The sequence below is a fragment of the Saccharomyces paradoxus genome, chromosome IV (genome assembly GCF_002079055.1).
Source record: "Saccharomyces paradoxus chromosome IV, complete sequence".
Lineage (NCBI taxonomy): Eukaryota > Fungi > Ascomycota > Saccharomycetes > Saccharomycetales > Saccharomycetaceae > Saccharomyces > Saccharomyces paradoxus.
This window is the reverse complement of record NC_047490.1, coordinates 1,143,743-1,159,335: the sequence shown is the minus strand read 5'-3', so window position 1 is coordinate 1,159,335 and position 15,593 is coordinate 1,143,743. Positions and strand designations below refer to the sequence as shown.

At 37.8% G+C, this 15,593-nt stretch overlaps 7 protein-coding genes and 1 non-coding gene across 8 annotated transcripts; 5 read left to right on the top strand and 3 right to left on the bottom strand.

Annotated features, from left to right (window-relative positions):
* Positions 1-441: 441 nt before the first annotated feature.
* ESF1 (pre-rRNA-processing protein ESF1) lies at positions 442-2,331 on the top strand (the record flags this gene model as incomplete). Its single annotated transcript, XM_033909696.1, has 1 exon — positions 442-2,331. One exon carries the CDS (start codon positions 442-444, stop codon positions 2,329-2,331), a length of 1,890 nt encoding a protein of 629 aa, XP_033765587.1.
* A 303-nt stretch (positions 2,332-2,634) lies between these two features.
* Positions 2,635-4,005, top strand: CDC40 (Cdc40p; the record flags this gene model as incomplete). The annotated part of the gene is made up of 1 exon (XM_033909695.1): positions 2,635-4,005. The coding sequence occupies one exon, from the start codon at positions 2,635-2,637 to the stop codon at positions 4,003-4,005; it is 1,371 nt and encodes a 456-aa protein (XP_033765586.1).
* A 347-nt stretch (positions 4,006-4,352) lies between these two features.
* Positions 4,353-4,622, bottom strand: SEM1 (proteasome regulatory particle lid subunit SEM1; the record flags this gene model as incomplete). The annotated part of the gene is made up of 1 exon (XM_033909694.1): positions 4,353-4,622. The coding sequence occupies one exon, from the start codon at positions 4,620-4,622 to the stop codon at positions 4,353-4,355; it is 270 nt and encodes an 89-aa protein (XP_033765585.1).
* A 303-nt stretch (positions 4,623-4,925) lies between these two features.
* Positions 4,926-4,998, bottom strand: SPAR_Dtrna24K. Its single transcript has one exon. It is a non-coding gene; the product is annotated as a tRNA-Lys (tRNA).
* A 1,890-nt stretch (positions 4,999-6,888) lies between these two features.
* On the bottom strand, positions 6,889-8,259 carry ESC2 (Esc2p; the record flags this gene model as incomplete). The annotated part of the gene is made up of 1 exon (XM_033909693.1): positions 6,889-8,259. The coding sequence occupies one exon, from the start codon at positions 8,257-8,259 to the stop codon at positions 6,889-6,891; it is 1,371 nt and encodes a 456-aa protein (XP_033765584.1).
* A 488-nt stretch (positions 8,260-8,747) lies between these two features.
* TFC6 (transcription factor TFIIIC subunit TFC6) lies at positions 8,748-10,754 on the top strand (the record flags this gene model as incomplete). The annotated part of the gene is made up of 1 exon (XM_033909692.1): positions 8,748-10,754. The coding sequence occupies one exon, from the start codon at positions 8,748-8,750 to the stop codon at positions 10,752-10,754; it is 2,007 nt and encodes a 668-aa protein (XP_033765583.1).
* A 379-nt stretch (positions 10,755-11,133) lies between these two features.
* On the top strand, positions 11,134-11,985 carry BCP1 (protein-transporting protein BCP1; the record flags this gene model as incomplete). The annotated part of the gene is made up of 1 exon (XM_033909691.1): positions 11,134-11,985. One exon carries the CDS (start codon positions 11,134-11,136, stop codon positions 11,983-11,985), a length of 852 nt encoding a protein of 283 aa, XP_033765582.1.
* Positions 11,986-12,514: 529 nt separating this feature from the next.
* On the top strand, positions 12,515-15,463 carry EAF1 (Eaf1p; the record flags this gene model as incomplete). The annotated part of the gene is made up of 1 exon (XM_033909690.1): positions 12,515-15,463. One exon carries the CDS (start codon positions 12,515-12,517, stop codon positions 15,461-15,463), a length of 2,949 nt encoding a protein of 982 aa, XP_033765581.1.
* Positions 15,464-15,593: the final 130 nt, after the last annotated feature.

Here is a 15,593-nt window from a genome sequence, read left to right as displayed (position 1 = left end):
TTTACACAGATTTTCCCGCTCGTTGTGCACTTTTTTTCGAAGATATTAAAGAGGATGCGTTTGGTAGGGAAAAACATAGGTTCTCAGAATGAATATACATATAAAATATGTACATGTATATTTTAACAATCTCAGAGACATTGCTCAAAAGCGCGGACAGAACTGTGTCCACTGTCCTAAGATAGGGCGAATGAAAAAGTGTTAGTGGATTTGTACATACATATATTAGGTAGAATAAGTCGGGCCAACCATTCTAAATGAGGTTACAGGTCATTATTGACGTTCCGAAATTTTTCAGTCACAGAAAAAAATTTCATCTCATCTCATCGCAAGCTCATCATTGGCATAATGGTACAAATAACAAATATCAAGTAACTGTGGATAATCGGTATTTCAAAGACATTTCGGTGGATCATACAAGTTTTGCAAGAATAGTTGAAGATGGCTGGAGAGAAACCGGAAAAAGAAGGTGTAGATGCTAGGTTTGCTGGGATCTACAGCGATCCTAAATTTAAGAACGCGAAAACTAAAGACCATAAAATCAAGCTAGATTCTAGGTTCAGCAAGAAGGATCTAGAAGTACAGCATAAATCTAAAGTTGATAAATATGGTAGAAAAATCAGAGATGCGCGGAATAACAGGGAATTGGAAGATTTCGATAAGTATTTCGAAAAGGAAGCTGGAAATGATGAAAATACAGAGGCTAATGCGAAAACAGCAGTTGACCGTGCTCGAGGCGAAATTCCTGATGATTATGTTAGCTCTTCTGATGAATTTACGTCTTCGGATTCTGAATCTTCTGGAGAGAGTGAAGTTGAAAGTGAAGAAGAAAGTGAAGTAGTAATTGAAAATTCCAAACCAGAATCTGGTGACGTCTCCAAGACTTTGGCCGTTGTGAATTTGGATTGGGACCATGTTAAATCTGAGGATTTAATGATTACCTTTTCCAGTTTTGTTCCTAAAGGTGGTAAAATTGAAAGAGTTGCTATTTATCCAAGTGAATTTGGTAAAGAAAGAATGCAACGTGAAGAAGTTGAAGGCCCTCCAAAAGAACTTTTCCAGAAAAAAAATAAGAACAAAGTTTCGAAGAAGAAGAAAATCGATGACTCTGATTCTGATATGGACATCGGTATTAACGACCTGTATGAAGAAGGTGATGCTGATAAAGACGTGGATTCAAGAGCTTTACGTCAATACCAGTTGGATAGATTGAGATACTACTACGCAATAGTTTACTGTAGTGATGTTACTACCTCCAAGGCTGTTTATGATAACTGTGATGGTACTGAATATGAATCAACTGCTAATATGTTCGATTTAAGATATGTTCCCGATGGTATGGCCTTTGATGATGAAGTAAGAGATGAATGTAGCATACTACCTAAGAACTATAGACCACACCAGTTCAGCACAGATGCTCTACAACATTCGAGTGTCAAATTGACTTGGGACGAAACCCCAGCTGATAGAGTCGAAGTTGCTAAGAGGGCCTTTACCCAAAAGGAAATTGACGATATGGATTTCAAGGCTTATTTGGCGTCAGATAGTGATGAATCGGATGAGCAAGGCGATGAAGAAGCGAAAAGTAAATTAAAGTCGTTGGTTGGTGACTTTGGTATTAATTCCAAGAAGGAAACCCCTAACGATGGAGATGAAGAGGTTGATATGGAAATTACATTTACTCCAGCTTTGGAAGGAAGAGATGAGAAACCGTCTGAAGGCCAAGAAGAAACAACGATAGAGAAAATAAGAAGAAAAGAAAAGGAACGTCGTAAGGCAAGAAAGCAGAAAGTAAAGGAATTGAAGCAGCAGTCTGAAAAGGATAAGAAAAGTAAGTTAAAATCTCTTAACAAAAGGCACGCTTCCGGTGGAGAGGAGATCAAAAACAATGCCAAATCAAAGGCTGAACTGGAGCTTTTAATGGATGATGATGATGATGATATTGAAGCACAGGGTACAATAAATAACAAAGCACATTTCAACATGAACGAAATCTTAAGATCAGAAAAAGAAAAACACAAGAAAGGTAGGTATCAAAAGAAAGAGAGGATTGTTGAAGATACTTTCACACCTGATTTAGAAGATCCTAGATTCAAAGAAGTCTTCGAAGATCATGATTTTGCTATCGATCCGACTCAGCCTGAATTCAAAAGTACACAAGCTATGAGTAAGATTTTAAGAGAACGTAGCAAACGTGCTAAAAATAAGAAGAGAAAGCATAGTGGTAGTGAAAACGATATGATCAAAAACGGAGGTGATAATGCAGATATTGGTAACTTGGTAAACAAGTTGAAAAAGAAAAGTAAATCATCCAAGAAGGTGAAGGTTTAAGGCAGTTAATGAAATAGTAATTAAATGAAACTTGAATACAAATAGACTTGTATAATTATAAAAAGAGCAATATTATTAGATTTGTAGTCGGTATTAGTTACCTTAATACATTTTCTCACTGGTTTTAGAACTTCATTTTTTTTAAATTTCTTTCCCTCTTTTTGTATTTTGCTTTATTTATGAGAAGTATTGTATCTCTTGCTACATGAAATAAAAAAAAAAAAATATACTTAAAACTGTTTCTTTATTTTTGGTCAACTAGTGCAGTAAGCACGCACATATAAGCACTGAAGAGCTGAAGAAATGTGTTTAGTAGAAGGCTATGGCACCAGCTCAGACTCTGATTCAGACTTTGATGAAAGCAAATCCATCGATAAAAAAAAAAAAAGAAACTTGCATAAAGAAGATGCTTCGTATGAACCCTCTCAGAATAATATTCGTAAAAGAAAATTACATTTTACAAAGTCAGAACTAAAAAGAAGACGGAAAACTCGTAAAGGAGGTGGGCCGTGGGGCAGTTGGTCAAGTAGTGACGATGAAACTTCACAAACCAGCGAATCTCATACACAAGAACAGGATATCTTCATGCACACACTAGCTGAGAACAACCAAGATTTAGAGCAGACAGAGACCGAAGAAGTCTCCAATTTTTATGGTAAATCGGAAAAGGATTATCAAGGCAGAGGATATTTACATCCTCCAAATGATGTGGATGTTGATCTTCGTGAGGAAATAATGTCCTCTCGGTGTTACTTGCCAAAAAAAGTCATACGCAACTATCCAGGGCATCCAGATGGGACAACTGCACTGAAGTTTTTACCAAAAACTGGACATTTAATTCTTTCTGGTGGTAATGACCATATTATAAAAATTTGGGATTTTTACCATGACTATCAATGCCTACGAGATTTTCAAGGTCATACCAAGCCTATCAAGGCGTTACGGTTCACCGAAGACTGTCAATCTTTTCTGAGTTCTTCCTTTGATAGAAGCGTTAAAATTTGGGATTCTGAAACTGGTAAAGTGAAAACTAAGCTGTATCTTAACTCAACACCAGCTGATGTTGAATCTCGACCTTCTAACCCCCATGAGTTCATAGTGGGTTTATCGAATTCGAAAATATTACACTATGACGATCGCGTTTCAGAAAAGCAAGGTCTTGTGCAGACATATGATCATCACCTAAGTAGTATTCTGGCTCTGAAGTATTTCCCTGATGGTTCAAAGTTTATTTCATCCTCCGAAGACAAGACGGTAAGAATCTGGGAAAACCAGATCAATGTGCCAATAAAGCAAATAAGTGACACGGCTCAACATTCTATGCCATTTTTAAATGTACATCCATCTCATAACTATTTCTGTGCACAAAGTATGGATAATAGAATATATTCTTTCAGTTTAAAACCCAAGTATAAGAGGCATCCAAAAAAAATATTCAAAGGGCATTCGTCGGCTGGTTACGGGATAAGCTTGTCATTTTCCGGTGACGGTCGATACATATGTTCAGGCGATTCAAAAAGCAGACTATTTACATGGGACTGGAACACATCGCGTTTATTAAATAACATCAAGATTCCAGGCAATAAGCCTATAACTCAAGTTGACTGGCACCCTCAAGAAACAAGTAAAGTCATTTGCAGTGGCGCTGCAGGTAAGATATATGTATGTGACTAGCCAATCGCTCTGAAATGTTACTTGAACCAGATTAAATGGTAACGTGCACGTGATTGAATATGCGATAGAGTGTTTGTATCATGATTTATTATTTAGTTGTTATTATGCATTTAAAGAAATGAGAAGTCTCAACTGGTTTATTTAATACTTTCACTTGCCCTGGTATTCATTATTATGCTTCAAGGTCATATAATTAACTGCTTCATATATATATAGCCTTACGCGTTCTCTTTTCATTATTTATTAATCATCTAGGAAAGATTTACTAATAAGACAACAATGTACTAAAGTAATTTTAGGCGTGTAGTTTCCTTTTGTGTTATTTAAAAATAATATTATGTAGCCTCTCACTGATTTTCTCGTTTATATCTATCTAGTTCGGCCTTCAATTCATTGGTGAAATCGTCATCAACTTCAACATCGTCCCAGTTTTCTTCCCATATGTTTGTCTGCGTTACACTATTGCTTTTTATTGTTTCACCATTGGCCCATGTGTCAATAGGAAAATCTTCAAATTCATCGTCTTCCTCCAGCGACTTCTTATTTATTTCCTCATTCTTTTTTTTTGTTGAATCTATTTTACTTTGAGCTTGCGCAGCAGCAACGTCAGTACTCATATTTTGCGTATTTGTGCTAGTATATAACTTTTACTTCCCACTCTATCCATTTTATGCATAGGTGCTTTGAATTAGGCATTTAAAAGGTAACGCCCACCACGTTCGCCACCCACAGCGTATATTTTCGTACATAATGATTAAGAGCTGACTGGTGCAGAACTAATAAGCCTTCAGTCTCTCAAAATCGCCAACTGTGAGCAACAAATACATGGGGAAAGGTTGGTAGGATATAATGTACTCTTTAGAAGATTAGTAGCATGTACAGAGGCCAAAAAAAAGCCATTCTTTGCGATTAAAAATAGAAGCCCTGTAGGGGGCTCGAACCCCTAACCTTATGATTAAGAGTCATACGCGCTACCGATTGCGCCAACAAGGCTGTTTATTAATGACTTGTTGTATCTCAAGATGAGATACCTCAGCATTACTAGATTTACCAACCTAGACATAAAACATGTATGAAACACGTACGAAACAATAGACAAGATTGAGTATACTAGGCAACCTACTTGCCTAAGATGAACCAAACTAACCAAACGTATAAATACCTGAACAATTAGTTTAGATCCGAGATTCCGCGCTTCCACCCTTTAGTTAGATTCAGATCTTATATAGATTATATAGGATAAGTAACATTCTGTGAATCACGATAATAATAAGTCTGACAACAAGTTACTCTCCTAAACGACTTTAGGATTGTCAAGACATCCGGTATTACTCGAGCCCGTAATACAACATGACTTTGTTGTATGTCAGAATGGGATACCTCAGCATTACTAGATTTACCAACCCTAGACATAAAACATGTATGAAGCTGAGAATTTGGTGAATAATTAGATAATTGTTGGGATTCCATTGTTGCTAAAGGCTATAATATTAGGTATATAGAATACACTAGAAGTTCTCCTCGAGGATATAGGAATCCACAAAAGGGAATCGATAGTTCTACATAGTGTTATTACCTTCTTTCCTTTTATATGTTGCCATTCATTTTCCTATTACATTATCAATCCTTGCATTTCAGCTTCCATTAGATTGGATGACTGTTTCTCAATCTTTATGCCATCCTCTTACAACACATGTGATAATATACTACTGAATAGATGATATTAGAATTTCATTCCAACAGTTTTAAGCCAAGCTGAGGTACTTCAACATAACCGAAATATATCAACCTAGGCATGAAACATACAAAATTGAGCACATCCAGTAAACCCCTACTCTCCTTAGATGAACAGCCCCAAACTTATAAATACGCGAACAATTAGTTTAGATTCGAGATTCCATTCATGTTTCGGTCGGGCGTTTGGTTAGCTATGCTGAAATATCCCATCCTAAGATACGTCATGAACACATATCAAATACATGTGTGATATTCAATTACTTTTACAATATAGTGACATATACATTTTTGTACAAAACGTTGGTCATATTTATTGCATTGATGACCGCAGTTGGTAAAGTGTGTTCTATTGATACGAATACAATAAAAGAAAAGAAGCAATTGATAAAGCACGTAGACCAATATAATGCTAAGATAGTCATCGGATCCCATTTTGGTGTAGGTAATAGTATTGTGTATAACGATAGTGCATGAGAAGCTCTTCTCAATGACTTGTATTCAGAAAGGGAATTAACAACTCTACACAATAATATATTCATCTTACTCTTCGATTACACGCTGTCATTTATCGATCCAGTTACATTATCAATCCTTGCACTTCAAATCGTCTTAGTATGACGGCCGCTTGGATTTTATTCTGCTGATCATGTAACTTATATCATCTTTTTAACGCAGTATGTTATAATATTCCAGTGAAACGAAAATTTTCATTAATTTGTCATAGTGAGAATAGAAAAATAGTTTATCCCTTGTTCCAACAAAACTACAGCAGGGGCAAATATCAAAAGATGTTGACAGTTGGACCATGTTTGATGTATTTTTTAAAGCTAGCGCAGTAAAGCTAGAAAAATTTTTGTACGACATTAGGCCTTCATATTGTAATAAAAAAACGTTCTGTCTATAATACAGTGCGTAAGAAATGGAGAAACTCATTAATAGTATTTTACAGAGGACAAAAGAAGGACTGAACCTATTTTTTAAGTAAAAATGGCCTGAGTACAATTGGAACCGCAAATAGTCTACCTTCAAGCCTAAATTTTAAATTTTTCTTGCAAATGCTGCAAGCATCGCTAGTACATACCTCCCCGCGCAGTAATTAATCCTATCGCATGAATGGCAGTGTTTAGTCTTTTTTCGAATTTTAGCCTAATGAATGACGACATCAACCATATCTTCATCTTCCATATCCTGGTCGGCTATACACTCATTCATGTCCAATTCATCATGATCAAACAGTAATTTAATGCACGTCTTTTGTGGTAACTGTTTTTGGATCCTGTAATATTCGGCAACTTTAGAAAATGGTGTTGAACGCCTAACATTAACATAGATTTTTTTGTTATCTTGACCCATAAGAGCAATTTTCATAACTTTTTCCCTGTCACTATTATTCCCTGACAGACGGCCATCCCCTTGCAGACGTTTTGTATTAATAACTGTTTCATTTTCTTTTATTTCTTGTGTTTCTTCCACATTTTTTAATTCAGATTCAAACTCACGGTATTCTGACTCTTCTTGTTCATTTCTCTTCTTCTCTAACTTTCTTTCGATCTCCTGGCGCTCTTTTATAAGCAAAGCAGTTTCTTCTTCCTTTAACTTTGATTCTAGTGTCGCCTCAAAGTTCTTTTCATATTCTTTGGACACAATAGTAACATCGATATCAGATACTTCATTTTCAAAATCCTGAGGGATATGAAGCGAGTTACAAGTCATAAAATTGAGTAGTTTTGCATTGTTCCAATAAAGAGTAACATTTTCTACCTTGTAAATATCTTTCATTACCTTAGGAATCTTATAGGACTTCATCAATCCGTCCAAAGCAGCAGGTAGTATTTTTAAAAATTCGTATTTCCCCAGGACTTTCACTTGGACCGCCTTATTTATAGTTCCCTCTAGCTTAGAGAGAAATTTAATGTTGTAAACTCGTTTTCGCTGGCCAGGTGTTGATTCTTTTGAAATGCTAGTGTTTTTTTTGGCTTCCCTAGCAAGTTCTTTGAAGAAGTCATCATTTTCGTCATAGGTATACAATAATGAGCTTTTCTGTCGCTTGTATTTTCCCGCTGGAGATATTGATCTTATACTCGAGCTAGACCTTGATCTAGATCTGGGAAGCCTTTTATCCTCGCTTAAGTTAGACTCAGGTGAACTTATTGCAACTACAGACTCCTTCATCATAGATCTTCCTCTCGTCCGACCCGAAGGTTTGTCTGATTTGCGTTCTGTGATATTTTCTGTATTGACATTTTCACTAGATGATCTGTTCAACAATTGATATGATTGGTTTGCGTCATCATCTTCGCTATCAGGTAATGGTGAGGTTGAATGGTGTGGCGAGGATTCCGTGACTTTTGAGTCAACTATGACACTTCGCCTATTACTTCCACCACAGTGATCGATTTCATCTACATCAAAAGAATTATCCATAAAGAAGTCATCGCTATTGTCATCAGAAAAACTTGCGTTATCTGGATCCAGATTAATTGAGAGCTCGCTGGTGCTTTTGGTGTTACTGGACATCTGTTAACGGCCTAAAAGCGAATGGTTTTTCCCTTTGCGTTTGATTGTTCAGGGCCACAATCCGTTCTCGCAAGTACTTTAAACTAAAGTCTGAAGTAACGATTAAAAAGTTCCTCTATCCTAATTGTGATTGACGCTACCACAGTGCTATGTGGTATTGGAAATTCATAAGCATGCTGACCCTTCCGTTACCTGTCATTTCTACTCCGATTTGCTTCAGTAAAATTTGCTGTCTTCTGTAAGGAAATAGAAAGCATTCAGTATCACCCGGAAAGCTGCGGTTCGAAATCCCTACGTTGCAAAAGAAGATAAACAACACTCTATTTTTTATTCGAGAGAGCATGGAAGAGGTGTTGAAACTTTGGTCTCATTTCTGCAAGATCGGTTTCATGCCCTAAAACTAGAGCGAGCACCGTTTGATCAATTAGCGAAATTTTCTTTTTACTGACTCTATTGCGATACATATAATAAGAAATTAAGTTGTGGCGATGGCAGTAGTACCTGCAAAGAAAAGAGGAAGACCTAGAAAATCTGTGGTAGCAGAAGTTGCCTATGACAGTTTGGGCATACCAGTATCTGGAGATTCAGAAACTAAAAGGCCCAGAAGAAACGCTTCGAAGAAGGCGGTTGCAAATCTGGCGCAGTTAGTGAATGTTGATCGCGATGATGTGATAAATACTGCACAAGTCAATAATGTTGATGACACCGACGATGACGATTTTATATTGAATGAGGAAGGGGATAGTGAAGAAAGCGACAATGTTGAGATCGAATGTGAGAACGATTTAGAGCCTGCTGGAAATGAAGTGTCGGACCTAAACGGTAGTGGAAGTGGGGCCTCTGATCGATCTAACGGTAAGAAAAAGACTGTCCAGAAACCTCGCCTCAAGAAAGCTCTGGCTAAAAATGTGAAGAGCGGCTTCCCAGGGTCAAGTCTGGGACAGAAGGGCCGTCCTATTAGGCTACTAAAAGATCTTTCAAGTGCAAGAGATAAGATTGAAAGAATTTACGGAGTGAATAGAGAAAAGTTATTACTGCTAGCAAAGGTTAAGGAAGGCTTCGAAACTAGCGTTTTTGATTTCCCATTCAAGAATATCCAGCCAGATTCCCCATATTTCGTATGTCTAGAGCCACCATGTAATAGGGAAAATGCATATAATAAAGTTATTGGGGATAAAAACAAAACTATATATCATGAAATTAATAAGATGGAGTTTGAAAATATGGTTAAATTAAGAACGAAAAGATTGAAATTACTTATTGGGGGAGTCGATGCAGTGGTGTCCACTGACGATAAAATAGACTTTCCAGTGCTTCCTAACGGCAAAAGACATGGGTTTATTTACAATGTAGGAGGATTAGTAACTGATATTGCATGGCTCAATAGTGATACAGGTGAGAATATACAATATCTTGCCGTTGCGGTATCGCAGTACATGGATGAGCCTCTGAATGAGCATCTGGAAATGTTTGCCAAGGAGAAACACTCCTCCTGTATACAAATTTTCAAAATGAATACTTCTGATCTACATTGCGTAAAGGTTCAAACTATCGTGCACTCATTTGGTGAGGTGTGGGATCTCAAATGGCACGAAGGATGTCGCGCATCCCATCTGGTTGGCTGTTTATCATTCGTGAGCCAGGAAGGAACGATAAATTTCTTGGAGATTATTGATAATGCAACTGATCTTCACCTGTTTAAGATGTGCGAGAAGCCGTCTTTGACTTTGTCATTGGCAGACAGTCTGATAACTACTTTTGATTTTTTATCTCCTACTACCGTTGTTTGTGGTTTAAAGAATGGGTTTGTGGCAGAGTTTGACTTGACTGACCCAGAATTACCTTCATTTTACGAACAAGTCCATGATTCCTACATATTATCCGTTTCAACAGCTTATTCAGATTTTGAAGATACGGTCGTCAGTACAGTTGCGGTGGACGGTTACTTTTATATCTTTAACCCAAAAAACATAGCTACAACAAAGACGACGGTATCTAGGTTTAGGGGAAGTAATTTGGTTCCGGTTGTCTATTGTCCTCAAATCTACTCCTACATCTACTCAGATGGCGCGAGTTCCTTAAGAGCTGTGCCGCCTAGAGCTGCTTTCGCAGTTCATCCTTTAGTGTCGCGAGAGACAACCATAACGGCCATTGGAGCGTCAAGACTACATCCAATGGTCCTCGCTGGATCAGCAGATGGAAGTCTGATTATAACGAACGCAGCTAGACGCCTTTTGCATGGTATTAAAAACGGGTCAGCAACTCAAAAGTCATTAAGGCTTTGGAAATGGGATTATAGCATAAAAGATGACAAATATAGAATGGATAGTGCCTATGAAGTGTATCCACTGACAGTTAATGATGTTAGTAAAGCTAGAATAGATGCGCATGGGATTAATATAACGTGCGCAAAATGGAATGAAACGAGTGCGGGAGGTAAATGTTACGCATTTTCTAATAGTGCCGGACTATTAACACTCGAATATCTGTCATAAGATAAACTTTACGTAATGAATGGTTAGTGAAATTGAATCATGTTGTCGAAATGAGGCTATAGCCTTAGAAGGAAAAGTTCAGTAGTCAACAAAAAATAAATGGTTTGGCTAGCACTGATAATTTTGGGTATTATTGCAAGTGTCGCCTGTGATAAATTAAGAATAAAGCATATACGTGGTATTCAAATTGCGCACTATTGCTGTATTAGTCATTTTATACGATATCATCTCTTCGTGCCTACACTTCTCGCGATGAGGTTGAGGTAGAAAAAAATATCTGATGAAAAATTGTCAGTAAATTATATCTTTATAAATTTATCATTCAGATTGTGTTTACGGTGTCCATATTTTTCATAGGATTCCAAGTTGACTTACAAAGATGGTTCAAGCTATCAAACTAAATGATTTAAAAAACAGGAAGAGAAAAAATGCAGAGGAAGAAAATGGCAGTGAAGAGTCAGAAATTGACATCAGTAGTACCGATTCAGAGAACGAAGAAGAGCAAAATGGAGAAGAAGAGATCGTAAATATTGACTTCGATTTTTTCGGTGGTAACCCAGATGTTGATTTCCACGCTTTAAAGAACTTATTGCGTCAGTTATTTGGTCCCCAAGAAAGTGCCAGGATTCAACTAAGCAACCTTGCAGATTTAATCCTAGGTTCCCCAACCACCACAATTAAAACCGACGGTAAAGAATCTGATCCATACTGTTTTCTTTCCTTCGTCGATTTCAAGGCTAATCACCTCAGTGATTATGCCAAATATTTACAAAAAGTGGACATGAGACTCTCTACTTTTTTCAAAACTATCATCGATAGCGGCAACAAAAACTGTGCTTTGGTTCTCAGTGAAAGGCTGATTAATATGCCACCGGAAGTCGTCCCACCTTTATATAAGATTACATTAGAGGATGTTGTCGCGGCACTTGGAGATGAAAAACATTATGATTTCTATGTCATCGTTTCCAGGAAGTATGAAGTAAATTTTGACACTGACGATGATACTGGATTTGGTAAGAAGAGTAAAAGTAAAGATGAAAGATCAAAAAAAAGGGTGAAGGCCGACGAAGTAGACTACTTTCATGAGGAAGACCGGTTTTTTGAAAAGTATGCCAAGATTCACTTCGAATCAGAAGCTAAAAAGGGTGTTATCAGCTCATATATGATTCTTGACCACGACGGCCTTGTCAAAAGTATCGATGAATTGGAAACAGAAATTTCCACTTGGTAATTTCAGGAGAAAACAACTAATCGCTACCACAGCCTCGCGCAATCAGTACAATATTGTATATTATTATTAACGGGCAATGCAGCAGCAGCTATCGGAACTTTATGTCATCGTATACGGAGGATTTTGGACTGCTGACGACGGTAAAAATTAATCCGCCACCGCTGAAAATTTTTTTGGGCGATCGTCTTCTCAATTTCGTGTGCTCCAATAAAAATACATAGTATATATTGTGCAAAGTGTAATCAGATTGTAATTCAAGATAGGTCATTTACTTTGAGCCTTATAGAACACATCCGGCATATAAGTATTGAGAATTTTGAGCCGAGGCATTCAAGTATTTGCGGTGTAAATACAAAATTTCTGGTTCTTCCCCCCTCCAAACCGTTAGAAGGGATAAACATTTTTGCGCATTTGCTGCAGCCGCGAAATTTTGAAGGGCAAGTATTACCCGCAGGCGTTAGCCGCCGAACAGATAGAATAGAGATTATTTAGAGTGTTCGAAATTAAAAATACAACACCTATCATAAAGATGTCCTCACGTTCAAGTCCAACGGTGTCCAACTCAACATCACTCAGCGACGGCCACATCAGTGATAAAAATAAGCTTACTAAAACGGAGGATTTAATTGATGAAAGAGACAGAAAATTAACCGAACTCTACTGCGTATCCCGCCTGAACCAGCTGCTAGAATTGACGGATGAGAACAAACTCCGGAAGGAAATAGATGGGTTTCTGAAGAAAAATGACATACGAAGGGGTATAAGGTTTGATGACGCATCACTGCCGAAATTTTTACATTCAGCTATGACTCCCACAGCAAAGAAGAAATCTAAGGAGGCAAATCTGATAAGTATATCTAACCAGACACTATCCGATTCGAAAATAGGTAAAGAACCACTAGGTAGTAGCGAAAAGATATCGGTCAAATCAGAGAATCATTTTATAACAAACCACGATAATTCAATTCGTGAAAATATGATGAAAACTTTAACGCCAGTTGAAAAGGCAGGAGGTACGTGGAACAAAAGGCCACTTGAGTCAACCATGGGAAGCGAAGAACAGCGGCATGAGAAAAGGCAGAAGATGCAATCCCAATCTTTGGAATCCTCTAATAATTCAGAAATAACTTCACTACCTATTTCTCCACGTCCACCAGTGCCTGATGCATTAGCGCATTATACTTATTATGAGGACATCGAATACCCACCAGCAGATCCCACTACGGTGCAGCCTGCAATGAGATTTAGGGATCCATTGATAAAGAACATTATGGAAAAAGGGATAGAGACATCAGATCACTATAACGAGAACAATGTTGACGCATCGGAGACCCTTTTTTTATTAATGAACGATTACATTCCCTCAAAAATACCCCAGGCTTTGCCCTTAGCAGAATTGAAGTACATGTCACAAACCCTGCCTCTTATTAATCTAATACCGAGGGCTCACAAAGCTTTAACCACTAATATTATAAATAATGCCCTAAACGAGGCCAGGATTACTGTTGTTGGCTCACGAATAGAAGAACTAAGAAGACTTGGATTGTGGTCTTTAAGGCAACCTAAGAGATTCATTGATCCATGGAAACAACATAATACGCATCAAAACACACTTTTGGAAGAAGCCAAATGGATGCAAGCTGATTTCAAAGAGGGTCATAAATATAAAGTGGCTACCTGTACCGCAATAGCGCAGGCAATGAGGGATTACTGGATTTATGGGGAAATATGCTGCGTAAAACGTAAAATAGTTCTGACCAGCAAGGAAGATACATTATTGAGCGACGGGCGCGTATCTGAAAAGTCTGTTAGACCGTCGGATATTTCAACAAACGATTCCGACATTAACATAGCTGGCAAGGATGATACTGAGGCCGCTATAAACGTTGATAATACTACAACAAAAGAGTCTGCTGCTGCTACCAACTATAGAAATGGAAATGGTAACAATGAACCAAGACCTAGGAGTAAGCTTGATTTTGTAGATGGTTGTCTAGCTCAAAAAGCCGCTAATTATCAAGCCGTGCCTTCTATTGACACCAAGTTACTTTTTAAAAAGCCATCTTCCTCGAGCGAAATTGTGTGTATACAACATGATGTAGCTGCATCATCAGCATTGATTGGAACCGAAGAATCAGAGAAAGATCTAGCTCCCCCATTTAAGCTTGCAATCTTTGTTGACGAACTCAGCGCTTTTGAGAAAACATTGGTACAGGATTTACCCATATATAGTGGTATTATTGAGGAACAGCCAAAAGGTGACGATTCTTTACCATTCATTCCAATTTCTAAATCGGTTGTGTCATTGGATGATAACGGCTTTTATAAGTTGCTTGAGCGTCAATTGATTGACGAAGAACCATCAATATCGCAGTTGAGCAAAAGACGTGGTATGTTCTATGGTAATAGAAGAAATCATTATTTAAGACCTCCAGCAGTACCTTCCTTGCGCTATCTTCAAAACAGAACACCCACTATATGGTTATCCGAGGATGATCAGGAACTGGTCAAGAATATTAACACATATGGTTACAACTGGGAATTGATTAGTGCACATATGACTCATCGTCTCACATATTCTTATTTATCGAATATTGAACGTAGAACACCATGGCAATGTTTTGAGCGCTTTGTACAACTAAATGAACGATTTAATTTTAGTGACCTCAAGGGTCCTAGAGCACATAGTGCCCAACAGTGGTTGATCGAAGCCCATAAATTTCAACAAAGACAGAATAGAAGAATATCACCCTTAGGTGTAAATACGGAATCCATACAAAGAGGTCATAGAAGACTACGTTGGGCTAGCATGTTTGAGGCCATTAGAAAGTGTATGAAAAAAAGAGAAAATACACCGCGTCCCAATCCAACCCAACCGAGGAAACCTTTAGACTGTAAAAATATGAAGGTTCCTACTCCAGCGGAAATGTCGCTTTTAAAGGCACAAAGAGATGAGGCGTTGAGAAGGGATATTCAATTGAGAAGGACAGTGAAAAACAGGTTGCAACAGAGACAACAACAAAGTCAGCAGGCCCATTCATCCAGAGCTCAGAGTCCAGTACCTTCAAACGGCAAGTCTTCAAATTTGGCTAGGGGTGGGCAAGCGTCGACTCTAAGACCAAGCCAGAAGCAGTATACTGAGCAAGATATCATTGAAAGCTACTCGAGAAAGTTGTTGGAGCAAAAACCCGATATTGGTCCTGAGATGGCTCTGAAGGCGGCAAAAAACTACTATAGAACCTTGAAAGAGCAACAGCAACAGCTAAAGCAGCACCAGATACAACAGCAAAGGTTGCAGCTACAAGAGGACTCCAGCCAGGTGCAACACCTGCAGCAACTACAAACAGGATCGCAGGCTCCACCGCCAAAAGCATCTCCATCTCAATCTTCTCTTTCCAATCTTTCTAACATTAATTCTGCTTCAAGGATAAAGTCACCGACTCCACAGGAGATTTTGCAAAGGTTTCAGAAACAGTGATCTAACTTTACGACTTTATGATTCTAATCTTAGTTTTTTTTTTTATTTTTTATAAATTGTACAAACGACACTTTATATAAGTAAGACGTTTTACTTTTCTGGATTAGTATGTTCGCATAACACATTACAT